The sequence below is a fragment of the Silene latifolia genome, chromosome 3 (genome assembly GCF_048544455.1).
Source record: "Silene latifolia isolate original U9 population chromosome 3, ASM4854445v1, whole genome shotgun sequence".
NCBI classification, from domain to species: Eukaryota; Viridiplantae; Streptophyta; class Magnoliopsida; order Caryophyllales; family Caryophyllaceae; genus Silene; species Silene latifolia.
The window spans coordinates 4,767,898-4,794,012 of record NC_133528.1 but is presented as its reverse complement, the minus strand read 5'-3'; the positions used below and the strand labels follow the sequence as shown (position 1 = coordinate 4,794,012).

Below are 26,115 nucleotides of genomic sequence, written 5' to 3'. Positions count from 1 at the left end.
TTAATATTTTACTCTTATTAATGAAACAACAGTAATAACATTTCACTACTTGCCCGTAATCATTGTTACTTTCACTACTTCCGCCGTAATTATTGTTACTGTCACTACTTGCCGCATTAATATTGATAATTTCACTACTCCCGTCGTAATTATTGTTACTTTCACTATTGCCGCATTAATAATGAGTATTTCACGACTACCGTTGTTGTTTCTACCACTTTCACTAATCTCGCTGATAATATTGTTACTTTTACTATTCAAATGAGTGATTACTATCATATAACTATATCCAATGTTACTACAATTCTTTTCTTTACTAACGAAATTACTTTTACTACTTAGGCATGCAATTTTAAGAGGATTATATATTTATATAAATATATTACATATATGCATTAAATCAAATCGAAAGAATTATGCAATATTATATATTATGCAATCTAACTTGAATTATTTATAACCTACTTATATTATATTTTTGTATGTTAAATAATTAACATCTCTATACATCTAATAAACTATAAAGTTTAATAAAATTTCATAGATTTTAAATTTAATATATAATTTCATGATGATAATAATTAATACCATAAGTGTGCATGTTTATACTAATTTATTATTTTATTTTAAGGAAATTGACCGTGTTTTAGTCTATTACAAATGTTTAGGAAAATTACCAAGCTTCTATATAATTTAATTTTAACCCAAACTATATAATATTTGCATTGAGATCCCTTAATCGGGTCCATCACATGGTGCTAATGATTTAAAACTATATAGTATAATTAATTTGTATAACTTTCTTTAATTAAATTGAAGTCCCTTGGTTTCTGGAATTAATATATAGTATTGATTGATTCATCTATGTACAATAATAAAGTTATTTTGGTAATGTGGAGAGACTGATACTCAATTGTGCAAATCGGTTTAATAATGTTGAGTTTAGCTTTGTTAGGAGAGACGGAAATAGAGTCGCGCCTCATCTGGCTCATTCCCTCCCTATCTCGTATCCACCTAGAATCTGGTTGGGGATGGTGCCCGTGGCCATTGTTTCAACGGTATCCTCCGATCCCATATTGGTTTTTAATAATGAATTAATAAAATAAATAAAGTAATGTTTTGGAATAATTGATAGGAATAATCCCACCTTTGACATGTTTTTCCAAAATGATCTCACCTTTTAATAATCCGAAAACAATCTCACCTTTATGACATATCTTCTCGAAATAGATCTTTACCTGTTAATTACCTGCAATAGAAGGTAATACTTTATTTTTTTTTATTTCTTATCCCAAATACCCTTGTAACCGTCCTTCCCGTTTCTTTGCTTCATTTCTTATTTTTTATACTTCTATTGTTCTCCTTTTTTCCCCGTTCTCTCTTTCCTCGCACTTACAAAGTGTTAATGTTCCATACACACTGTATGACAGTAGCAATATTTGCAACAATGTTTTGCAATTAGGATTTAGAAAAACACAAATTTAAGAAGAGAAATGTAAATGTTGTATAAGAAAGGGTGTTGATAAGGACGCTCGACAGACGACAAATCGACGGAACCACAGGGTAAAATAAAATCAAAAATACCCTTTACTTTCCCTCAGTGGTGAAATAGAACGAAGCTCTCGTCACAGTGTGATACACTCATACACCTAGATTTTGTCTTTTAAGTTTTACCTATTGATTGCTCCCTAATATATATACTCCCTTCGTCCCATCATTTGTTTACCTTTGATTTTGGCATAGTGACTAATAAAAGAGGAGGGGGTTAATTATTCGACCACAAGTGGATCAATTAAGTATGAAGGATAAAATTGTCTTGACTAAGACACTCCATAATGGAATAGAAAAACTAATGATCAGGACGGAGGGACTGAGATTTTATTGATTTACAAAGTTTAGTTTAAGGTGACATTCGATTATGGAGAATAATAGTAAGAGATTTTATAGGTGGTAATCGGGTGACTGGAATTATATGAAAACACAAACCATTTTAATGTACAAGGGACGTGGGTTTCATTTAGTTGTTACCGAAAATAAAGGGAAAGGATTTATGAAGGAAAAGGAAGAACAATAAAAAAATGAAAATTCTTATATCTGGGATTTGGTTGTTTGGTAAGAACAAAAAATATAAACAAGCAAGAATGATGGGTTGGGGGGGATGAAACTTACATAGAAGAAATAAATTACCTTTTATTATAGGTAAGCAATAGGTAAAGGCTTATTTTGAGAAGACATTATACAAAGGTGGGATTATTTTCGGATTACTAAAAGGTGAGACTATTTTGAGAAGACGTGTCAAAGGTGGGATTATTCTTATAAATTATTCCTAATGTTTTTCCCCTAAAAATAAAATAAAATAATAAAACTACTATATACTCTGTATAAATTAGCGAGTGTTAATAATCCAAGCACAAAGGTCATTTAAAACGGAGTTAAAGAGACGTGATACAATACTCTTTAATCGTTACCATCCGGTGGCGTCCTATTATTATCGCTTCCAAAAACAAAATCTAACCAAAGAAGGAACAAGTCAGCAAAAGAATAGTCAACCCAACACTGAGAAATACCACACGAAATCACACTAAACTAGTTGAAATCCAGCAAAAAACCAAATTAACCCCTAAATCTAGAGGATTAATACTAAAACAATGGTTAAACAAACCCAGAATTTGATTAAAGGGTTTCAAATTAACATTGCTAAAATCAGTTTTACACTGATTTTGCTACTGTTTTTGACTCCTTCAACAATTGGTTGGACTGGTGAAATTCATGGAAGGGTTGTTTGTGATGTTTGTGGAGATTCCTCTATTGGTCCTGAAGATCATGTTTTGGAAGGTATTTATCCTCTTTTTTTTGGTAATTAGTTTTGATTATTAGGGTTTTTGTTGCATTATTTGTTGAATTTTGAGTAAAATTTTGATCTTTATTATATGTTTGATGAATTTTAAGGGTTGATTTGATGTGGGTTTTTGTTAAATTTGTAAAATGTGTCATTTATTTTGATTATAATGTTTTTTATTGCATTATTTGTGTTGTGATTGAAATGGGGTTTGTGAATTTTGAGTAAAGTTTTGATCTTTGGTGTGTTTATTGTATGAATAATGAATTTTGAGGGTTGATATGATATGGGAATTTGTTAAGTTTGTAAAATGTGTGGTGAATTTGATGAAGATTGTTGCCACCGACACTCCGATTTCGAGTTTCTGGTTTGCTGCTGCTGATATGAAATGATGGTTTTTATGCATGAAGAACATTTCTTACAGTTTAATTCATGAGAATTAGCTACAAATGAAATGCCGGATGTGATGTTCAGTTTGATGCTGCTTTTACCATTAGATTGGGTAGCCAGGCAACTTGTGTGAAGGAAATCCATGTGAACCTTTCCGATTTTTCTCTTGTTTCGATGTTGGACCACTTTGTTGTGATTGTTAACTTTAAGACACCTGAATGTCCTGCGCATTGCGTGATCCTTTGGATGGAATACCTGTTACCAGGGTAATAGAGCTCAAAAATAAATAGCGGAAGGTGGAAACGAGGAAGGGGGGTAGGAGTTATCTCACGAAGGGGTAATGTGACAGATCTCTCCTAGAGTAATGCATTACCCTCGTATGGGATTTAGAGCTCTGTTATGTCCTCCCTTTTTCCACCTTCCGCTAACACCACCTTCTTCTTCTCTCCCTTTGTTTTGCGCTCTATTATCCCGGGAACAATTACTTGCATCTCATGCGTTAGGAAAGTAGAGGCCCTTCAAATGTTTTGGAAGAATGGAAGGTGGTCTTGAATGAAAGCATTTAATCAATTATAAGTGGGATTCATTCTTCATTCTTTACTTGAGGTTGGGTGGGAAACTAAAGATGCCACCTTGTTAGCAAATTTGACTCGCGCCGGATGACTGAGCTACATTGCTACTTTTCACTATCGTATCAACAAATATGAATGGCTTTCTTGTGATTCTCGTTCTCTAAAGCATGAAATATAACTGTGTCGTGATCATGGCTGTAAATGTGAGCCACGTCACCAAATTTCATCCGATAGTCAGTGTTGTGGTGGTTAACCTGACCACCTTTAATACAGTGAGTAGGATTGTTATCTTCCTCGTGCTTGCAAAAAAAACTTATAAGAGAAGATGCTTCCAAGGATTTGCATTCTGAAGAATTGCACTCAACATAATCATGTTCTGAATGTCAGCAATGCTTATGATCACATTAATACTGTGAGGCCTTTTTCATTGTGTGATTTTAGAGTGTGGATTTCGCCGACCCTAGATTGATTGATGCATATGTACGTAGGCAGTACGTATCGATTTTGTGATCCTTGTGACTGTTAGACTTGTCGGCCTCCCGTTAGATCTGAATCTTGCCTATGAAGAAGAATCATAACCAAAAAAAAAGGAAAAAAATAGAGAGATGATCTAAACTACATACGGAGTACATCGTCAACTTACATCTTTTAGTTTCTTGGTTCATCTATGGCCTTTTTGTGGTTTTAACTTCTACTATGTGTTTTATAAGTCATGCTTGCTGTATTTGGATGTCCATTTATATGAGCAGATATCTCCTATTTTCAAATGATAGTATTTGAGCCATGACCTACAGGAGTCACGAACATAGCAATTAGCACGTTTGATTAGAGGCATATTTAGTGATGAAATATAGTTATTATCCCTGGCGTAAAGAATTTGTGTGTCGGTGTTAGCACATCAGCTTGCCATTATGTTACTTGACAAGGGATACTATGAAGTTTACTTTTTTATGCACTAGATATAGATTAGGCCCATTTATATTTGGGATGGATGAAAAGAGAAATGGATACAATATAAGCGAGATGGAGTGAGTAGACTGAGTACCATGTTGTTGACCGTCTATTTTAAGATCATTAAACTGTAATAGCACAGATTTCCTAGAAAAGCTGTGAACTATTGCAGGTATGTTGCTCTGACTCAATGGACTTCTATCTTTCAATATCACAGTAACTCGAATACGACCATTTTACACATACCTCGGCCCATGTACATGTTATGCACCTCATTTAACGATAATTGATAGCGATTGTAAATATGTTATAGGCATAGAAAGGTCTATACACGAGACCAAGGTTCAAGTATTCTCTCACTGGTTTCACGAACATGGCAGTGTCCTGTTTGTTTTTGCTTTCTAGACTGCATTGTAATTTTATATATATGAGGATCTCGACCTGCTATACTTTGTTGTAAATTGGCCAAAACACTGAAATTACTAATCTGTGAATGTTATTGTTGTGGTGAAGGAGCCGAAGTAGCTGTTCTGTGCATAACAAAATCAGGGGAAGTTGTGAACTACCAAGCGTTCACCGATTCAAAAGGGGTTTACACAGTCGCAGAAACAATGCCTGAAAGTGAACGTTGGGATGCATGCCTCGCTCGGCCAATCAGCAGCTTCCATGAGAGGTGTAGTCACCTTAGCGACTCCACATCAGGCGTCAAGTTCACATATAAACGCCCTTCTGGTCGCTCTTATGCTCTTAAACCGTTTGTATATAGGTTTGCCAGTTCTCCGGTGTACTGTATGTAACGGATTCCAGCCTTCTCTGCTCCATATATCATACAATGTGTGAACTTGCGAAATGTGTTGTGTCTACAACAGAGGATGATGATAAAACGGAGTCGCTCATGTTATTCAGCTACTGCTTGGTAAATGTATGTATGAATGTGAGAAACCCTTTTATGAGAAACCCTCATATAAAACCGTCCTATATAAAAACTAGAGTAGTCTTAACTGATTGGTTTAACCCGGTCAATTTCTAGTTAAGTATGGATCATCGGTTTGTCTACAGATTAGTCGGACGAAAATTAGTTTACCAAAATTTTAGATTTTATGATCTCAAAATGCTAGTTCATTACTTCATTAAGCGTCTCTGATCAAGTTAGTTTGATGATACTACTAACATCACTCATTAACCTTTTTTTTCCCACAGTATCGATTTTTCAACTATATATTCGAGGTTTATTCAATGTGTCATTAATAATGATAACAGTTTTTCTGAGAGATCTATCTTTGTGCACAAGGATTTAGGAAGTGAATTTGGACTATACAAAACACACAAACAAACAGTTAAATTTGATCTACACAAAAATTTAATAGGGAAGAAAAGCCGAACACGCTAGAAACTCACAAACTTACAGAGAGAGAGAAAAAGAAGGAAAATATTGAATGAAGAAAGTAATTACTCCCTCTATTCCATGATAAACTTATCATAAATAGTTCAGTCACTCATATTTCAATCATTTGTTTATATGTGACACAAAATCTCATTGAAGACGGTGATATCCGTCACAAGCTTATGACGGATACCATTTCCTCTCACAAAATATCCATGAGAGGTGAGTGGGGGAGCACATGAGGGGTGCCCTACCTTGTCCCCTTTCCCTTTTTGTGAGAGGTCTTCAGCTTGTGACAGGATTAGCCCGTCACAACTCACAAGCAAGACGCTTTGTATATGTGATTAGGATACCCTTCACAAAAAAAGTGAACAAGTGAAGAGAGAGGGGTCTCGTATAAGAACTACTCATCCCATCCCAATTAAAAATATAAAAAGTAAACAAGTGAATGAGACGGGGTACGATAACTTGAGTCATCATAGTGAACATATAAAAATACCACAAATTATAGAATAGGGCTCGTTTTGACCATACTCGAATGACTCGACTCGTACTCAACAGTCAACACGCACCAAAATAGAGGACTCATATTTGACCCAATCCAATCTGATTCAACTAATGTTTATTACCACATATTAATCATGATCCCTAAATAACTTGATAACAACATACTCAAAAATAATCTAACTCAAAATAACTCAACCCATTCCCACTTGAATTCTTACAAACCTGAAATAACCCGAATCGTACCGACTTAATTGACCGATGTTCAAGGTGTATGTGAGAATGAGTGAGTCGGGTCCTATACATACACCTACTCACCTAGATGGCTAGATGACATAAACTAACCAATGATAGAATACCATATTGTTGGACCCATACAAATTTTGCCATGTCAACAAGTCTGACCCCACTCTTATTTTCTTCCCAAATTTCTGTAATTTTCGTCTTTTTCCCATCAAAACCGTTATATATTTCAAAAAAAAAATTATTACAAGATTTTTCCTCTTTTGACATGTAATTTTTTGGGATCATTAAATCACTAAAATTTACATAAAATTTTTAATTTTTGATTAGTGTAGTTCTAACAACATGATTATACAATGGGTAAAACAATTGAAATCAGCTTTTGGTGCTTCATTTTTATGGCTCATTTGTTTGATCTACTTTACCCAGGTTATTTTTTATTCATTTACATAAAACCCATTTATGATTTTGTTTTTGATTTGATTATAGATACTGTTTTTGTTTATCCGACTCCCCCTTACCCCGCAATTTGCAGGACCATTGAGGTACAGGGCTAATGTTGTTATTGTGATATGGTGGTGGTGAATTTTTTAGGGTGATTTTGATTTGTAGTAAATGTTAAGCTAATCTTGTGTATTTGGGATTCTAGGGTTTCAACTTTGTAGTTGTTAGAATTATGATTGTGGGTTTTTGTTATAGAAATGCTGGTGAGTTTATGAATGCACAATGAGTGTTGATCAGCTGATTGAACACAAATTCTGATTGAATGGTTATGATTTTCTTGGAAGGACATCGTATGCGATTGCTGATATTGTATTATACCCTCTTTCTTTCTCCGTCCAATCATTTGTTTATCATTGATTAAAATATCCCTCGGAAAGAATTGAAAAGGTAAACAAATGATTATGACAGAAGGTGTAAAACCTTTGATTGAGCCTCAGTTATCAGTTTAGCTTTTGGTTGAAATGATTTTTTCACGTGGTATCAGAGTAGGATGGACCTAGAGGTCTTAAGTTTAAAACCTTGCAGTTGAGCCGTTATGGCCTGGCCCGAAGGACTTTTAGTAGTAAGATGTTTTACTGAGCATTTTTCTCTACTGATGATAGCTCAGTGTAATGATGATGACTTCTAGGGGATGGCGTCAATTTTTTGTCATTCTGACATAAAAGGAATGTGGTAGTATTTGTTTTGTGTTCAGAGACTTGTCTTTTTAGATGTCAACAGCCAGTAATTACAACTTTAGAAGAAACCCATCTTCATATTTTGAGCCTTGCACCGTGCAGGAACAATGATAAAATTGATTGTTTAGATGTTATCTTCCTCCTTCCTTGTAAATGCTTTCAGGAATAATAAATTTGTCTTTTGATGCTGTCTTTGAATTCTGAATGCAGCATGTCATAGAAAAAGAAAAGTCAATCTTATATCATCTCTGTGGAGCTCTTTTCTTCGATGTTATCTTTTATATGTCCGAGTATTGCTGTGTTTATACTCAGTTTGAGCTACTTTTATGTAAATGCAGGGCTTTAGGTCCTTTGTATGGACAGCAGTTTCTTACCATCTTAAGGACAGCCTTCAGTTGTCCCCTTCAGCATCACAATTTGTCTCCTCGGTAGCATTTTTCCCTTGGAGCATAAAACCATTATATGGGTATGAATCTATCATGAAAGTTTCAAATAGGGTTAACCTGCTATGCATTTCAACTAGCAATTGTTGCTCCGTACATAATCCATATAGCTGATTTGGCTGGCAATCACGCACTATCCTCTTTTCTTTTTTTTTTTTTCCTCCTTTTGATTAGGGCACAAATCTCTACCATATAATCATGCTGAGATAATCTACTGCATTAAGATTATCCGATTACATTAAACTTTTTTGGATATTTGTTTGGATTGACTCATCGAAGTAGCTTTTGTGCATGATGAAAATAATAAAGTCCCCACCCAATTCAGAATTTCAGATCTTGTAAAATAGTGAGAATTTTTATATAGGTGCAACCTTTTTATTGTACAACTGCACAATGTTATCCTAACCTATAAGTTTCCCTGTGGATTTTCAGTTTCATGTTTTTGTCCATTATGCTTGATAGCATTGACAATAATTTCATTTGATTGTGCATTTAAAGAAGGCGTGCAACGCATGCTGTGCTGCACTGCTTTTGTTTTGGTGACACATCTTAGTTTGTTTATGTATGCAGAATATTATCTGATTGTATACCTATAAGAGGGAGGAGGAGGACTCCTTACTTGATTATTTCAACAGTGCTCTCCCTGCTTCCATGGCCTATCTTAGGCTTAAATGAGTCATTGAGGACGTCAAAAATGCCGCTGATGGTCTTCTTAACATTACAGAATATAGGATCTGCTATGTCTGATGTCGTGGCTGATGCAATGATAGCTGAAGCAGTTAGGTCTGAGAGGTATGTGTGTTAATTTTATTTTCAAATTGGTTTTGTTAATTATCAATTTTGGCATGACTGTTCTTTGGTTCTGGATTATGATGGAATTAAGCAAATGGTTTAGTAAACTGGTTGTGCTTCTTTTAACTGAGTACTAGCGGTCATTCGTTGCAATTCTCGATGTAATTGTCATTTGTGGAAGCTATAGAGGCACCGGGAGTGATCACAGTGATGTTGTTGCTGTTGATTACTGTTAAATGAGGTGAAAAGATAATTCTTTGTTATCTATTGCATTACAAGATAGGACATATTTATATGCAAAACTAGGAACCTAATTTAGGAAACTTTATGTAATTAGGATACTGTATTAGTACCTAACTGATAGCCGTTAATTAGTTGACAGCGTTCAAAGCAGATATCTGTGCACTCACTGACAGCTACTGAGAGGCACATAATATTCTGTTAACAATGAGAAACTCCTTTGAGAAGCATGTCGCACCACACTTTTACAAATTACAATAGTCCTTGACTCGGTGTCTCGGTGATATCATTATAGTGACAAAAATGCATTTTGAAAACTGACCATTTTTTACTAGCGCATACAGCCACATAAGAATAGTGTTTCATCAGCTCATGTCTTATCACAATATCTCATTTTTAAGTTTGACCTTTGACAGGGCTGCCTTTGCAGGAGATCTTCAATCAGTAACTTGGCTGGCTATGGCTCTCGGAGGAATTTTCGGGAGTTTATTGGGAGGACATGCTTTGAATGACCTAAAGATAGAAACCATATTTCTCCTTTTTGCCTTACTTCCGGCTTTACAGCTTGTTTCTTGTTTTCTGGTTAAGGAGTCTCCTATAAACACTAAAGTGCTGGATTTGGCAAGTGTACAACCAGAGGATGATGATGATGACGACAATAAATCAGATGATGTGGACGAATCTATCAAACGGTACTCCAGATCAAAAACTACAAGGAGGAAAAAGAGACAAAAAAACAGCAAAAAGAAAGTTGTTTCCTCCAGCAAGTCTCAAGCTCCATTAAAGAGGAAATCATTAGTATTGGAGTGGTTTCATTCATTAAAGGCAGCCAGTATCAGTTTGTTTCACGCTTTCAAGCAGCCAATCATTTTAAGGTAACTCCTAGTAGAAACGATATTGGTTTTCAATTATTAAGAACAGCTTCATGCACACTGCTTTGAGTGGCATACAACTACTGCAAATATTTTGGAACTTGTTTTTATGTCAATTTTCATAGGTGAACTTTGATTTGCTTTGGTTTGTTTTTATGTCAATTTGCATAATGCCCGTTTGTAGGTTCATCTTCATTACCAGAATGGTTCCTTAAATTCAATCATTTATATTGCCATTTGTTTGAGGCTGCTTGGATCCTTGTTGCAGTGGTTGTAGACTTTACAGATGGGTTATTTAGATGTGATACGGATTGAGTCGGGTCATTTCGGGGGCCGGTATGGGTTAGGTCATCTTGAAGCCGGATCTATTTTTGGTGGGCTACCTTTGGGTCATTTCGGAAAGATTTTAGTTTTGGTTGGGTAATTTTCGGATTCGTGGTTATGGTTCAGATAAGTCTTGATTATTAATGAAATTGTTATTTGCTATGTATCTGATTTCAAATAAGTCATTTCGGATTCGATCACTTTTGGGTTTGGTAGATTCAGCTCGAGTCAATACTGATTGTAACAGTTTTCTGGCCAATTAGGGGCCGGGTCACTTTGTGTTTAAGCTCTAGTTGGTCAGGTCATGTCAAGTCATATAGGGTCGTTTTTGCCATGTCTACGTGGTGAATCTGATCAATGACTTAAATGTAGAATTTTTAATTTCCTCCTTTTCATTAATGAATACTCCGTATGTTACAATCTCTAATCATTTTTTTCAACTGGAAGGCTAGACCCATGGCTTGGTTTTTCCTGGCTCACATTACCTTCCCCAATATCTCGACTGTGATGTTCTACTATCAGTCAGAATACTTGGACTTGGATGCATCTTTCCTGGGGAATGTGCGTGTCGTGGGCTGGTTAGGCCTTATGCTTGGAACATCCCTATACAATAAATATCTCAAGAAAAAGAAGTTACGGAAAGTTCTTATGTAAGTAATGCCTTTATTCTTGTTACAAATTTGCATCACCTCTATTTCCAATACACTATTGTCTACACTTTATGCCAGCATGCTGATTGCATTTCATTCTAAAATTCTCCCTTCAGGTGGACACACATTGGCTTAGCTCTGTTGATTCTTGTAGACGTGGTTTTAGTGTCTCGCTTGAATGTCGCATATGGGATTTCAGATAAAATGGTTGTGTTATGGGGATCTGCTCTTGCTGATGCTGTCAACCAATTCAAGTACGCTTTGTTTTTACTCCTTTTATATCTCATTTGATTATGCGTTTTTCGTTCATGCTCAGCTGCCATGGTGGCACAACGAGTTGTAATATATTATTTATTCTTGTTTTCTGTTCCTTTACACGGTGCTGTCAGTTACCAATCGATCTGTATTACTACCAAAGGGGTTATACATCCACCCCTCCTCTATCTCTCGCTATTTGCTGGAGCCTTTGAGCCACTGGGATAATATTGCTGATTTTGTTCTGTTCGTTACCAGAGATAATCTAGAGGACTAGAGATACGGGATCTTACAGTCCCTCTTTCCTTGAAATTTATTTCGTTGACCCTGAGAAATTTTAAACCCAGGTCACGAGTTCCACAGTTCAATGACTTTACCAGTTAATCTCGTTGACATCTACTCAGGAATCAGAATCTAGTTTTGCCTGATCACATAAATTTTCTTAACTGAAGTCTCGATCAGTGTCTTAACTCTTAACTGCTTTCTTCAATTACTACATCTTATTACATGTCCTTTATTTCGTGTTTCTGTTATGGAAAACAGGTTCATGCCATTCTTGATTTTATCGGGTCAGCTGTGCCCTCCAGGCATCGAAGGGACACTTTTCGCTCTCTTTATGTCGATAAACAACCTAGGATCCACTATAAGCTCTTTCGTAGGAGCAGGGTTAGCCTCAAGTTTGAACATTTCATCAGGCTCTTTCGACAATCTTCTCGTGGGCATCATTATACAGTTCGTCAGCATTTTCATCCCGGTGGCCCTTCTCTTTCTCATTCCCAAGGATGCTACCGGCTTATCGGCTTAGATAATAGTGTTACTATTCAATTAACGAGATCATAAAATTTAATAGTGAACCACACACAGTACCGTGCAGATATGTTTTTGTAGCTAGCATTTGAAATGTTAACCTGTTTATTCATTGTATGCGTAGTTTTCTGTATCGGATCCTTCAAATTAGTCATTTTCTTTTCGCTGCAGAGCGCATTTCTCATTATTAGAAACTTGCAGCAACAAGGAAACAGTAAGAGTATAAATATGTTACCTAAGACTCCGGATAACAAGTTAAGTCGTCATTGAATTCATCGTTGAGATAAGTCGATGAATTGCAGATGAAGGATTGGTTGCTCTTTTAGGCATGCGAGGAGCGACTGTTGAGTTGGTTTTATTGTTTATAAGTCGGTTTTATACGAGACTTGAAGATTTACTTGCATAGTCAATCGAAATGTGCTTTGCACGAAACTTAAAAAAAACTTGCTGGTTCAATAAGAACCGAAAATAGAAATTTCAATTCTTTAACTTCACAAATCCTGTAATCATTTAACTTTACAAATCCTGTAATGATGTGGAGGTTAGTGTCCTTGATTGGCCCATCTATTTTACAGTCACTTGTTGGTGGATATGGCGATGGCGTAACAATATCGTCTTCGGACGTGAGAATGAAAATCCCATACACCCACATATTTTCCTATACCAGCAATTTGAAGTTACAAAAAAAGCATTTGACAAATTCGATTTCCTTATTCCTACACCTCGGTCACGTCATGTTGAGCTATTAATTCGGTGGTCCCCTCCGCCATATGGTTGGGTACTACTGAATACGGATGGTGCAGCTAAGGGGAATCCGGGTCCAGCTGGAGGAGGTGGAATCTTCAGGGACACGACTGGTAATTTTATGTCGGCTTATTTCTTATCTTGTGGAAATTGCTCATCAATGAAGGCGGAGCTACTAGCTCTACTAACTGGCTTGGAACGAGCTAGGGAATTGCGAATTCCAAAGCTCCTAGTGCATATGGACAATTCACCTTGCGTGGATATCGTCAATGGAGAACAATTGGTTAGCAATAGCCTCAAATTTATTATACAGCGATGCAAGAACCTTATCAATGATCCCATATGGTCCGTCAAGCTGGAGCATATTTACAGAGAGGGAAATAAAGCAGCCGATATGCTTGCCAATCAAGGGATAGATTCTAGTATTACTCCTACTTATTTAGATACTCCTTTTGACAATCTTCGTACTATTCTTAGGGATGATGTTTTCGGAGTTACTACTCCTCGCATTGTAACAAACATTTAATTCGGGGCTTAGCCCCTCTTGAGCACCGAAAAAAAAAAACAAATCTTGTAATCATACCATCGTATTCATGTTAAATATATATCACAATTAATATACTCAAAACTTTTTACAACATATTTTGAGAGATACGGAGTATGATCAAGACCGTCTGGTTAGTAAGAAAAAGCCATATTATATACGGAGTAATTTTTAAAATATAATTTTTTTTCCAAAGAACGGAACCACCGGATCACCTAAAATATTTAATCCCAACTAAACTAAAAGAACTAGTATAGACCCCGCGCAAATGCGCGGTTTTTTAGATAAGAATATTAGAGAATTTAATAATTATACTATTGATATTTAACTCCATTTGAAATTTAATTATAAAATTTACTATTAGTAATTTTGTATTAAGAGCTAGAAAAGAGATTGTCCAACACTTTTACCCCGTATAAGATTGTCGGTTTTGCTAAAATTATTTTATTAACTCTGTTTTAAGAAAACATTGTTTTTAATTATATCACAATATCCACCGAAGGCGTTATATAAACAATTAAAAAAAAAAGTAACCAAAATTTAAGTTTTCATATAGTATGGAGCAAAGATGGATATTAAGTTAAAGTGTAAAAAATATATCATAAGTAAGTTTTTCTTTTTAGAAGTAATAATAATTTATGAATACTCTCAATCTGTACTACGTTTGCATCAAAAGATAGAATAATAAAATTAATTAGAAAATGTTTCCTAAAAAATGTTCTTGGTCATCATGTTTATTTTTAAAAATAATAATAGTAAAATATTTATATCACGTTGTACATATAATTAGTGCAATTTCATGTATGTAACAAAATAAGAATATCCCGTTAATATGTCTATGCAAGTTAAAAGAATATTATCCCCTTTTTTAAATGGTATAGAATTATATATTGTATGAAATTAATTAGTATGGTCCAGTTCATGTAGATATGATATTATGAAGCCCATTTATAGCTTAAGTCGAAATTAATCAGGATGGCCCAGTTGCAGATATGATGTTATGAAGCCCATTTATAGCCTAATTCATTTAGGCGGGAAAACTTTAGAGATCTCTTATTCTTTTAGTTTAAGGGAGATAAGAAAGCTCTAATATTTTCCCGCCTAAATGAATATTCTATATTTGAGCTTCATTATATTTTATATACAATTGGGCCAAACTGCTTAATTCAATATAATTCTATTCCATTTACACATTTATATGTCTACAACTGGGCCAATGATTAATTACATACAATAACTAACCTACTACAAGATAAGAGCATTCATATATTGTTTTTACTTCTAAAACGAAAAAATTGCGAATAATTTTTTTTTTACACTTTATAATTTAATACTATCGATTTCTACTGTATACAACGTGAACATTTAAATTTTGGTTATTTTTTAATTTTTTTGATTTAATATATACATAACTATATTTATTACAACACAGATACAGACAAAATAGCTTCAGCAATTGTATACACGGTAACAACGTTGAACCTTCTTTTTTCTATCTCTTAATATAAATCATTACTAATATTAAGTTTTATTCTATACTAAAATTTCAAATGGAGTTAAAATAAGTTAAATATAATTAGATAATTGTTAAATTATCTAATGTCCCTATCTAAAAAACCGCGTGTGCGCGGGATTTATACTAGTTTAATTTAATTTAATAATATTGATACCGAACACGACACCACCGGATAACACTATTCCATTTCCTATCGAGATTTTTAAGAGGGAAAATCTCAATTGAAGAAGTAAAGATTAGAATTTAGAAGAATGAGGCGAAGACCTGGAATTGGTGGTCTTCAAACTGCTGCTGCAGCTAGGGTTCGTCCCAATTTCCCCCCTTTTTTCCAATTAATTACTTCTTTAAATTAACTTATAGTACAATTCAATTCAACAGAAATCTTGCTTTTACAATTAATTGTATGATTAAAATTTGGAATAGGAATTAGTAATCAGTAGTTTGTATTAACAGGATCAATATCGATTACTCGGAGAAAATGTAGCTAAATTGAGGACCGATCTTATGAAGGAACAGCTTGCCACTTTTCGATCGCAGCTCGAGGATTTCGCTCGTAAACACAAGGTTTTTATTGATTTTTTGATGAATTGATGACTGTTTTTAGGTTTGTATTGACTGAATTTGATGTGCATTCTGTAATTGTAGTTAATGTTGGTTGAAATTGTCTGGAGTGTCGGGTTTGTGTGCGTGTTCAAGTGTTGGACTCGGCTATTATGTGGAAAAAATAATAATAATCATCATCATAATTTGGCCTATTATGAACTGTACTCGGCTTCTAATGTTGTGCTGTATACTTGTATTGAACAAATTTGGTGTTTGGTGTGCTGTCTCTATCGGGTAAGAACGTAAGAGTGACGGAGATTATAGTTAGGCCTGTTGAGAAAGCATTGTATTGATGGTGTATTGATTGAATTTGATGGTGTATTCTGTAATTGTGCTTTGTGTTGATCAAATTTGTCTGCAAGTGTTGGACTTGTGTGCATGTTCCATGTGCTGGTCTCAGCTATTATGTGAGGAAAAAAATCATGATTTGGCCTATACCGAAGTGTTTTGGACTTCTAGTGTTGTGTTGTATTGAACAAATTTGATGTTTGGTATGCTGTGTGTATCGGGTAAGAGTGATGGAGATAACAGTTACCGCTGTTGAGAAAGCATAAATTTCAGTTTTGTTTCAGATAGTGTTCTGGTTGCTGTTCAAGCAAATCTTGTCACTTATTTTGAATGTCAACTTGGGTAATTCATTCGGTGAGGACGGGTTTTAGGGTTTGATTCAAAAAAGGAATCTAGGATACTTTCACTTGTGTGTGCATTAAGTTTAGTTTGCCAATGAGGTGGCTAGACGTTGACTGCTATGTCTTAGAATTGATGGTTTTGAATGGAAACCATACCTTATTTATGATGTTAGTTCTAGTAAGAATATTGTTTGATTGTGAATTAGCATGGTAAATGATAAAATTATATTTGCCCCCAGAATGACATTCGGAAGAATCCCACATTCAGAGCTCAATTCCATGAGATGTGCTCTAAAGTAGGAGTGGATCCTCTTGCCTCAAATAAAGGTTTTTGGGCTGAGCTTCTAGGGATCGGTGACTTTTATTATGAACTTGGTGAGTGTCATCCTCTAGTAAAGGTATTGTGCAGTTCAGTCCTCATCTTTCAAGCTGGTATAAGTGTCATTGAATTATTGTAGATTTTCCGCCAGAACTTTCACATTTTGTCACCCTATGATAAATCCATTTAGCCTTTGTTTGGATGAGGGGATTTGGAGGGAAAGGGAAGGGAGGGGATTTGGAGGGATCCATTTTGCTCCCTTCCCTTCCCTTCCCTCCCTTCATCCATCCCCCTCCCCTCCCTTTTTCTCCACTTTTGCTATCCAAACAATGCCTTAGAGTTTCTGTCACATGTATTACTATAAGCTTGCATTTGTAGTATTAACTTTGGTCTATGTTGACTCTTCATATTACATCGTACCCTTTTTGGATACTCTACACTCGGGCATAGATATGACACTAAGACACTTCATCTTATGCCAAAAACATTAGGATCAAATAGCCAAGTCTGATACTTGTACACACACCCATGTCAGTTAATTCTAAGTGAATTTGAGAAACATAGACTCTCATTATTCTCTTGTGTATTTTTTTTTTATGTATTTGTTATCTTCCTGGATAGGTGTCCAAATTGTGGAAATATGTTTGGCTACAAGACCAATCAATGGAGGCTTGATAAACTTGCAAGAGTTGTTAGATCTATTACGTGTGAAAAGGAAAAATGCTCGTGAACCTGTGTCGGAGGATGACTGTCTACGTGCTATTAGTAAGCTGAAGGTATCTTTTGATACTATGTGTTGGTAAAAATGTCTTCTTTTGGTCTAAAGTAATACGATTAGTTACCGTTAATTAAAATTTATTGGCTACTGCTGGAGTACTTTCGAGTTTACGGGTGTAATGTACCCAAGCATTGTGATAACAGAGTACTTGATTAGTCATACCATCAACTCGATTACCACTATTTAGTGGAGTAACTTGCAAGCTTGCCTGCAAATTTGCAGTGAGTAAAATTTGAGATTGTGTTTTTGAAGTTGACATGTTACTTTAATTCCAGATTAGTTTCAACAGTCTTCCGTCTTTTTGTTGTGCTTGATCTCAGATTTTAGGCAGTGGTTTTGAGGTGATATCTGTCGGTAAGAAAAAGCTCATCCGATCTGTTCCGACTGAGTTAAACAAAGATCACAATGAAATCTTGGAGCTGGCTCAGGTTTGTTGTTATCCCTGCAATTTTCAGAATATATATCAGTTTTTTTCCTGTGTGTGTGCGCGCGCAGAGAGGGGGTCAGGTAATTCTGAGTGCACTTGTCTATTTTGGGTTTTATCATTGGATGGTTAATATCTCGTATTATCCGAATTCAGTCATTCTTAGCCAACTTGTGGTATTGTTCTGTCTTTTTTATTGATACTTGCTTGGGACTGTAATAGTTGGTTAGAATTTTTGAACCCAGATGTGAGTTGATGGCTATCCGTAATCTAGGTTTTTGAACCGAAAATCCTCTGAAGCATAATATACCGTTAAAACGGAGAAGACATTTGATGCTGCTTATATTCATTTGTACTTGCTAAAAGATCATTACTTTATTGTCGCTGTAAATTCCTTGTACTCCCACAATAATTGTAACTAGCATAAATTTTTTTTTGTATTGATTTGCTTGTGTGTTTGTCATTAACCTGTGAAAATAGTTCTTGCATCTACTGATCACTTTCCCCAAATAATAGGCACAAGGTTTTGTGGCGGTGGAAGACGTCGAAAGACGACTCTCTTGGTCAAGTGGGCGTGCCATTGATGCTCTTGAAACCTTATTGGAGGCAAGTTCTTCTCTTCATTTCTCCGTATTTTAATAGGCTTGGCATAAATACACGGGCTCTATCAACCAAGACACTAGATTTGTTTGTGCGTGGACACTTTACACCCTTGACTTTTCAATGTCTCATAAAGTGGGTAAGGGCAAATTGGTAAGCAAGCAATATAAATCCCGTGCTTTAGTTGATGCACCCCGTGCTTTTATGTGCTCCCATTTAATATGTTAGAAAGACATTAGCTATATTACTCAAGTCTTATTTTCCAATACAGGAAGGTCTTGCAATGATTGACGATGGCCACAAAGATGGAAAACGCCGATATTGGTTTCCTTGTGTTTCTTCCATCTCCTCTGTTGTAGGAGCTGAATCCATCTCAATTTGATGAATACCCAAACCCTTGTTTTATTTCCCCTTTCTGGGTGTTTTTGGTTTGCAATTTACGCACCCAATCGAAATATATGTATCTCTGTAAAAACGTGAAGAAATTATGAAAAAAGCAAGGATGTTGTGAAGGAGAATGAAGTGGTCAAGGTGATTGAGATTGCTTGCAATTCTTCAGGGAGGTTGGAGTAAGTCTCTAGTCATTCGATCTAACAATACTTGTCATTAATCGTAGTAAAAAAAGACAAGTCGAATTTTGTGTAATGTAGATTGAACTCTTTCGAATGCTTTGAGAATATGTATAAGAATCTGTAAAAAAAAAGAATCCTTTTCGGGATATACATTGTTATAAGTGCAATTTTAACTCGGGTCGTCATGAGTGTTACCACTCGATTTTCGGAATATATATGTGTCATGTATATACGTCCAATATTCCAGGCCATATAGTGGTTGTATTGTTCCCAAAGTTGAGATTTTGTACAAGTTTGAGTTTGGTAGGGAGCTTATTATGCCTTATGCGAGAATATGATGGAAGACTATTGGTTGGAATGTTGGATACATGCTTCAACTTCACTTCATACATGTAATATACTTGCACGAGAAAGACCGTTAGTTAAAACGTCTAATACACAATTTAGTGAATTTTGGTAATATAATTTGCACAAAATCTAAAATATGACGGTTTTAAAGTGTCAGACGGTCCTTTTCTATACAAAATCACTCATTTATTTCGGGAAATATAGCAAATAACCTCCACAAGTTTGATACTAGGTGCAATAAAGCCCCCTAACTTATTAATGTAGCAAATCACCCCCATAAGTTTCTCCCAATGTGTAATTAAGCACAAATCTTATTTTTAAGAATAAAATTTACTAAATTAATTATTATACTATTATTGAAAGTCCAAATATTTAATAAAATATAAATTCTAAAATTCCTGATTATCAAAAAACCATGTTCAAATATATTTTTATAATATTTATTTATTTATTTTGGTGAAAAAATGTTCATAATATGAGAATTTAAGTGAAGTTACAAAGTTACATGACCAATTTTTTTGTTTAAATTAAATTTGGTTTGCATTTTTCGTTGAATATGTAGAAATATAATGTATTTAATTTTGTTAAAATCCTTTTTATAATAGAATATATTAATTTTAGTTAAAAAAATGATAGAAAATTTGATTTGTGCTTAATTACACATTTTTGGAAACTTATGGGGCTAATTTGCTACATCCCCGATTTATTTCTATCAATAAAAGACTAAAAGAGTGATTTTTATATAAATAGACCGTCCTACACTGACTGACACAGTAATTACGGGGAGAGTTTCTTTTCTTTAATACGAGTTAAAAAACATTTGATCGTCTTTAACTTAAGACTTTCCTCTTATCTTCAATTTTCCACCTATATTTTAATTGGGTCCGTATGAGTTGTGACTGTATAAAAGTCGTCTTAAGTTAATACGATGTTAAACAAGAAGCCGTGATTCAAAAATCAAAACTCGAGACACAATTTAGAGTAGAATTTGGGAAAGAAAATTGTAGATTCACAGTATACACACTTAAACAGTAAAGTACAGTATATTATCCTGAAATTACAACAGTACCTTTATTTTCGTAATCAAAACCACCACTTGAACCTCACCTAAAACCAATGAATATGCTTCACCTCAACCATTAATACCAACAAAATATAAACACTGTATATATAATAATCATAAATAAAGTTGATTTTAGAATGTTCTTGTTTAATCCAAAAGCTCAAAAACCCATAAATCACATTATCATATTTTCAGTTGATTAAGACCAGCAAGTCTTCTCTTTCTGTCTACTAATCATAGTCTTCACTCTTAATTCAGTAATTAAGAGTAGTAATTAGGAATTATCTGGGTAAATGGGTAGATTAGCACTAATCTCAAGTGGGTTTAGAAGTTCTGATTTAATGGCAGGGTGGTGGGACGAGATCAATGAGTCAACTCAGTGGCAAGATATTATCTTTTTTACTCTTTCTGGAGCTTATGCACTTGTTTCTGCTATTGCCCTTGTAATTACTTTCTTCCCTTTTCTGTTTATGAGCAAATTTTGCTTGTGACGGTCATAAGCTTGTGACGTCTCATAACCCCTTCCCTTTTTACTATTATTTAAATCGGTTGTGAGTGCCGTCATAACTTGTGACAGGTTTGCTTTTGCTTTGCTTTTGATTGATTGATTTGGTGATGTAATTTGAATGTTTGTTAGTTTATCGGTTTCATTTGATTGTATACGTTTTTCAAAATATTTTTTATTGGGTTTTTGTAACACCTTGAAACATGATAGAATTTTGGAGGTTAGGTTTTACTTTTGTGGTAATTTGAGTTGATATATGGTTTGTAATTGAGGAAAAAGGTTGAAAATTTTCTGGGGTTTGATTCTTGTTAGTTGGTGGTTGATAAAGTTGAATTCTTTTTTCGCGATTGTGGTTGGATTATGCAGGAGTAGTTGGAGTGTCATCTTATAGTTTAGGCATGTTGTTTTTGTTTGAAAATTGGTTGAATCTTTGAACTTCAGCTGTTTCAGCTTGGCAAGGGAGCTGAGCAACCACAATGGTTGTTCCTGTTTCGGTTCTTATTTACAAACCCAAGAATTTCGAACAGTCATTTTGGTCTTATATGGTCCACTGTAGCAATTCATCTTTCACTGGATGGACATTGTGTTATACTTGAATATGATTCTGATATCGGATGTGTTTTAAAGGATTATAGATAGATGGTTAATTTAGTTCAGTTGAGTTTTATTCAACAGAATTCAGTTCATTTGGATATGTTTTAGCTCCGTCAAAAAGAACAGATCATTAATCTGAATTTGAGCTGCTAAAGATCGTACTTTTATGCTTTACTAGATTTGATTGCATTGTAATTGCAGAAAAAGGGTATATGATCGTTCTCTGGGTTTGATGGCTAGTATGCTCAGCAGTAACATTTACTCCCCCTGTCCCGATCATTTGTTGTCCTATTCCATTTTGGGTGTCTCACTCAATTGTTGTCCTTTCTATTTTAAGAATGAACTTAATGAGCACTTTGATCATTCACCCTCAATTTGTTCCACTTGTCATTTAGTAATTGGCCCCCTTCTCTTTCCTTGGTCTTTGTGCCAAAACCTAAGGACAACAATTGACCGGGACGGAGGGAGTAATAGAGCCCACATAATTGATTGTAGTTTGATCTTACTTTGAGCAGCCAATTTATATCTTGTATCGCTCGTTTACTCTTCTTTATAGTGTTTTAAAACCAAATTTGATATCAAGTTCCGAATTTTATGATTTTGGGGTTGATATACTTGTTTTAAGTGCAGATTCAACTTATAAGGATTCAATTGAGAGTGCCTCAATATGGTTGGACTACACAGAAAGTTTTCCATCTCATGAACTTTATTGTCAATGGAGGTGACAGAGAAAAGCCTCTCTTGCTTGTTATGTATCTTGTTTTTTATATTTCCTCTTTCTAAGACTGAGGCTTTGTATGACTACAGTGCGTGCAGCTATTTTTGGCTTCCACATGTATGTTTTTATTTTGAAACCCAAGGTAAGCTATCCTATTTTTGCAACTTTATTTCAAGTCATCAAGATGCTCCAATTTATCCTTCATATGATTTCAGTACCACTTTGTGCTTAGAACACGTTATAGAATTGGTCTATGCCAAACTCGGCATAAGATATTCGGCATAGCTTAGAGAGAGGTGAAGGGTTCTCTTGTCCTCCCGCCACCCCAATCATTTGTTTACCTTTTATATTTTTTTTGTGGGGTATTTTAATCAAAGGTAAACAAATTATGAGAACAGAAGGAGTATTTAGTAAGGCTCTAAGCTCAATCTGTGGTTGCAAGACTTTGTCGATTTGTGTGACTAATAGTTGCTAGGGAAGTAGCGAAACATTATGTTGCTACCTATACGGCTACACATTAAATGACCTTATTTGTGATCAAGTAGCTTGCCCAATGAGCTTGACATGGCCGCTTATAGTGTTTTCCTTTTCAGTTGTTGCTTCCTGCTCTTCATTATTGGTAGTATATGTAATCAAGAGATTTTATGTACTCCGTTCTAGAAAATCCTTATGTTGGTGGATTCTTCCTGTTCTATTATTCATTATCGACTTGATGCAATGCTTTGAACAGGTGTTAACATTGGTGTTACTGGACCTCCCTGGGCTGTTATTCTTTACCACGTATACACTGTTGGTCCTCTTCTGGGCTGAAATATATTATCAGGTAAAAATGGGGTTTTAGATCTGTTAGACTCCTACTGCATTTCTGGCAGCATTTTCGCATTTCTGCTGTTTTTATATTTGTAACTTGAGCCTGTTCATTCGTAAATGAAAAAGAATAAACCCTTGAGGCTGATCTTATGTATGGATACTCATATTTACGACCATGTCTTTAGCTTACACGGTTGAAGGGGCGAGTTTCTTATAATGATGTGATTATAAATTATATGCCTGATACTGATGCTGCCTGAATTTTATTGATGACCAGGCAAGAAGTCTTCCGACAGATAGGCTGAGGGCTTGGTATATAACAGTTAATTGTGTAATATATGTTATTCAGGTCAGTTATGTTTTCCTTTTAGTTCATCTTTCTTTTATGTGAGGAGATTTTGTGTCAATTCACTGAGTTGGTGCCCGTTATACTTGCATATGCACAACGAGGATACCAGTAAAAAAATAAGTTGTGAACATTCTTTTGTGAGAAGACATTTAATCAATATATCCAGATTAACAAAGTATTTCTACTAAATTAAAAGCTGTCTGAGACTGAGTACTCGTATCTTATAAGAAATGTTCCAAGCCAGTGCCTTAATTCGGCAATTGCCAAATATAAATACATGGTGAGAAGTCAGGTGAACAAACCCTTATCTACTTCATGCAGTTTGCAGTTTAGCACTTGCTGAGATGGTACCTAAGATTCTGATAACCAACTTACACGCTTTCTGTAACTTGCAATGATTACGAGGATAGTCTAGGTAAATTAGATACCAGGATTTTAGATGTATTTCTTCAGCCTCTTGTTTGGCTATTCTTGTGGTGGGAGGCAGGACTTAAAAGCATTCTGTTGCAAAAAGTCTTTTGCCATGATTAGCTGATCTGTTTGTGGGTCTATGTGTGGTTAACATGTTTGCCGCTTATGGTTATGATCAGCTGCTATTCTTCATAATGACCAATGCCCGTGGGATTGGGGAATGTTTGCTCATGATTTTCCCCTGTGCTGCAACGTGATGTTATACACGTTAATGTTTCATACTGCTATGCTAAGGAACGTTCTTATGGCAGGCTTTAATATGGATATATCTATGGCTGTATAACAACAGTTTTGTTGGATCCATGAGCCAAGTATTCATTGCAGGTTGGTTATCGTGTTATTTTAGCAAAAGCCACTATTTCCATTTAACTTTCTCCATGAAAGCATTCTGATTTACATTATGTTATATGTTCTTTTTTCTCTTGCAGTGGTGTCTTTTCTTGCAGCACTTGGGTTTCTGTTGTTCGGGGGAAGGTAAACCCTTTTGTTCACTATCAAAGTGTACTACTGTAAAAATGAAATAATATGTATACAGTGATCATATTTTCTGTTCTGCTTACAGATTATTTTTTATGCTGAGGCGCTTCCCAATTGAGTCTAAGGGACGACGAAAGAAACTTCACGAGGTTTGTCTCTTCTTTTGACAACATCTTAACATCGTGATCATGAAATATTTGACCCCTGGTGTTAGGAAAGTAGTGTCACTGTTTAATTCTTTGTCAATGTTGCATTGGAAGTTGGAACTTGTCCAATTTGTACTTGTAAAGGGGTCGATTTCATGAGTTGTAAGAGATTGTTTGATTTTAATTTCCTTCCCTCGGAAACTTTGTTGACACGGTGCCGGTTTTAGGGGCAAAATGGGAAACAATTTAATAGATTTGAACTCCCAAGATATTAAATTTAGCGTTGCTTTTTAAACTCCCATGTTAATACAGGTGGGATCAATTACAGCAATCTGTTTCGTCTGTTTTCTCATTCGCTGCTTCATGGTAAGTTCTGACTTTTGACAACTTTGCTGCTCTGCATTAATATCAGCATCTGTCTACTTGTTTCTGAGAATATTAATTTAGTTTTCTCATAATACTTTGTCCGGTAATAGTATTTAATGTGGTATGCAACCATGTCGAGCTTGCTGAATTCGTGCTCTAGAAGTACCGCTCTGCAGCAAAGGTAATCTGCAGGGCACTGACATAGTATTAAATCTAGGCGACAGCAACGCATCACATCCTGGTTGTACAAGATAATAATCTGTTTGAAGGATAGACATGTTCACGGAGCTCAGTTTTTCCTTCTTAACTTTTCATTGTGTTTTGTAGCATCTCGATAATCTCGGACTATACATGATATAATCCTCATAGTGGCATTCCCTATATGTGATGATCACAGGTTGCACTGTCTGCTTTCAATGCTAACTTATCTCTCAGAGTTTTAGATCACCCGATCCTCGATCTGATTTACTACACGGTAATCTTCTCAAAAAGCATCTATTTGACAGGAATTTAATGAAACAATTCTTTACATTTTGTTTCTGTGACAACAGTTAGTTGAGATACTGCCTTCCGTGCTTGTCCTCTTTATTCTCCGGAAGGTGCCTCCAAAGCGAGTTTCAGCTCTGTACCATCCTATCCACTGAGCACTTGAGCGTGAGCTCTGTACCATCCAATCTGTTCATCCTGGCCCACAGATAGCTTCACAAGATCCGAAACTCCAGGCGTGTTCTCTATCTCGAGAGTACCCGTAGCCATTTTCTTGGGCCCACTTAATATTACTAGTAGAATTTGTTGAGGTGTGTCGGAGTTTAAGGACATGGTTATTTAGTCGTAGTCCTGCCCTTCGAAGGATCACCCAAATGTAAAGAACGACATTCAATTTTGAAAAAGACGCTCAATTCCTGTATTGTGTCGGTTTCAAGCCAACTTAAATCATTATAGGACTAGGGTTTGTCGTATACTCGATTTCTTTACATGTATCTTATCCTCGTGCTCATGCAATGGCAAGATGATAATTTGTTGTAAACTTGTAATGTTCCTAAATTTTACATTGAAGTGTTTGTTAATGGCTTCTACGAGTAGCAATTTTCT

At 35.3% G+C, this 26,115-nt stretch overlaps 4 protein-coding genes across 5 annotated transcripts; all 4 read left to right on the top strand.

Annotated features, from left to right (window-relative positions):
* The first annotated feature begins 2,466 nt into the window (after window positions 1–2,466).
* Window positions 2,467–5,882, top strand: LOC141646877 (uncharacterized). The gene is made up of 2 exons (XM_074454859.1): window positions 2,467–2,835; window positions 5,266–5,882. The coding sequence occupies exons 1-2, from the start codon at window positions 2,649–2,651 to the stop codon at window positions 5,547–5,549; spliced, it is 471 nt and encodes a 156-aa protein (XP_074310960.1). The 5' UTR covers window positions 2,467–2,648; the 3' UTR covers window positions 5,550–5,882.
* A 1,212-nt stretch (window positions 5,883–7,094) lies between these two features.
* Window positions 7,095–12,754, top strand: LOC141646876 (putative folate-biopterin transporter 4). The gene is made up of 7 exons (XM_074454858.1): window positions 7,095–7,312; window positions 8,403–8,530; window positions 9,078–9,299; window positions 9,956–10,414; window positions 11,188–11,385; window positions 11,502–11,639; window positions 12,184–12,754. The coding sequence occupies exons 1-7, from the start codon at window positions 7,229–7,231 to the stop codon at window positions 12,443–12,445; spliced, it is 1,491 nt and encodes a 496-aa protein (XP_074310959.1). The 5' UTR covers window positions 7,095–7,228; the 3' UTR covers window positions 12,446–12,754.
* Window positions 12,755–15,394: 2,640 nt separating this feature from the next.
* Window positions 15,395–19,387, top strand: LOC141646873 (vacuolar protein sorting-associated protein 22 homolog 1). Of its 2 annotated transcripts, none has more exons than XM_074454856.1 (7): window positions 15,395–15,553; window positions 15,705–15,815; window positions 16,723–16,858; window positions 17,424–17,578; window positions 17,901–18,008; window positions 18,521–18,610; window positions 18,876–19,387. In XM_074454856.1, exons 1-7 carry the CDS (start codon window positions 15,503–15,505, stop codon window positions 18,984–18,986), a joined length of 762 nt encoding a protein of 253 aa, XP_074310957.1. In that variant the 5' UTR covers window positions 15,395–15,502; the 3' UTR covers window positions 18,987–19,387. The 2 variants fall into 2 exon arrangements, with proteins under 2 accessions (XP_074310957.1, XP_074310958.1); XM_074454857.1 differs by having other exon boundaries at window positions 18,521–18,614; window positions 18,880–19,387.
* A 1,195-nt stretch (window positions 19,388–20,582) lies between these two features.
* On the top strand, window positions 20,583–26,095 carry LOC141646871 (tobamovirus multiplication protein 1-like). The gene is made up of 11 exons (XM_074454854.1): window positions 20,583–21,030; window positions 22,317–22,407; window positions 22,494–22,546; window positions 23,135–23,227; window positions 23,492–23,563; window positions 24,286–24,358; window positions 24,463–24,508; window positions 24,597–24,660; window positions 24,970–25,023; window positions 25,421–25,498; window positions 25,575–26,095. Exons 1-11 carry the CDS (start codon window positions 20,881–20,883, stop codon window positions 25,665–25,667), a joined length of 867 nt encoding a protein of 288 aa, XP_074310955.1. The 5' UTR covers window positions 20,583–20,880; the 3' UTR covers window positions 25,668–26,095.
* The last annotated feature ends 20 nt before the right edge of the window (window positions 26,096–26,115 follow it).

Bases quoted from the DNA above. Each gene is read 5' to 3' on its own strand.
- LOC141646877 (XM_074454859.1), top strand. From the start codon at position 2,649: ATGGTTAAACAAACCCAGAATTTGATTAAAGGGTTTCAAATTAACATT. The intron at 2,836-5,265 runs GTATTTATCCTC...GTTGTGGTGAAG, and splicing joins TGAAGATCATGTTTTGGAAG to GAGCCGAAGTAGCTGTTCTG.
- LOC141646876 (XM_074454858.1), top strand. From the start codon at position 7,229: ATGATTATACAATGGGTAAAACAATTGAAATCAGCTTTTGGTGCTTCA. The intron at 7,313-8,402 runs GTTATTTTTTAT...ATGTAAATGCAG, and splicing joins GTTTGATCTACTTTACCCAG to GGCTTTAGGTCCTTTGTATG. The intron at 11,386-11,501 runs GTAAGTAATGCC...TTCTCCCTTCAG, and splicing joins AAGTTACGGAAAGTTCTTAT to GTGGACACACATTGGCTTAG.
- LOC141646873 (XM_074454856.1), top strand. From the start codon at position 15,503: ATGAGGCGAAGACCTGGAATTGGTGGTCTTCAAACTGCTGCTGCAGCT. The intron at 15,554-15,704 runs GTTCGTCCCAAT...TTGTATTAACAG, and splicing joins AAACTGCTGCTGCAGCTAGG to GATCAATATCGATTACTCGG. The intron at 16,859-17,423 runs GTGAGTGTCATC...CTTCCTGGATAG, and splicing joins TGACTTTTATTATGAACTTG to GTGTCCAAATTGTGGAAATA.
- LOC141646871 (XM_074454854.1), top strand. From the start codon at position 20,881: ATGGGTAGATTAGCACTAATCTCAAGTGGGTTTAGAAGTTCTGATTTA. The intron at 22,408-22,493 runs GTGACAGAGAAA...GTATGACTACAG, and splicing joins GAACTTTATTGTCAATGGAG to TGCGTGCAGCTATTTTTGGC. The intron at 23,564-24,285 runs GTCAGTTATGTT...TTCTTATGGCAG, and splicing joins GTGTAATATATGTTATTCAG to GCTTTAATATGGATATATCT.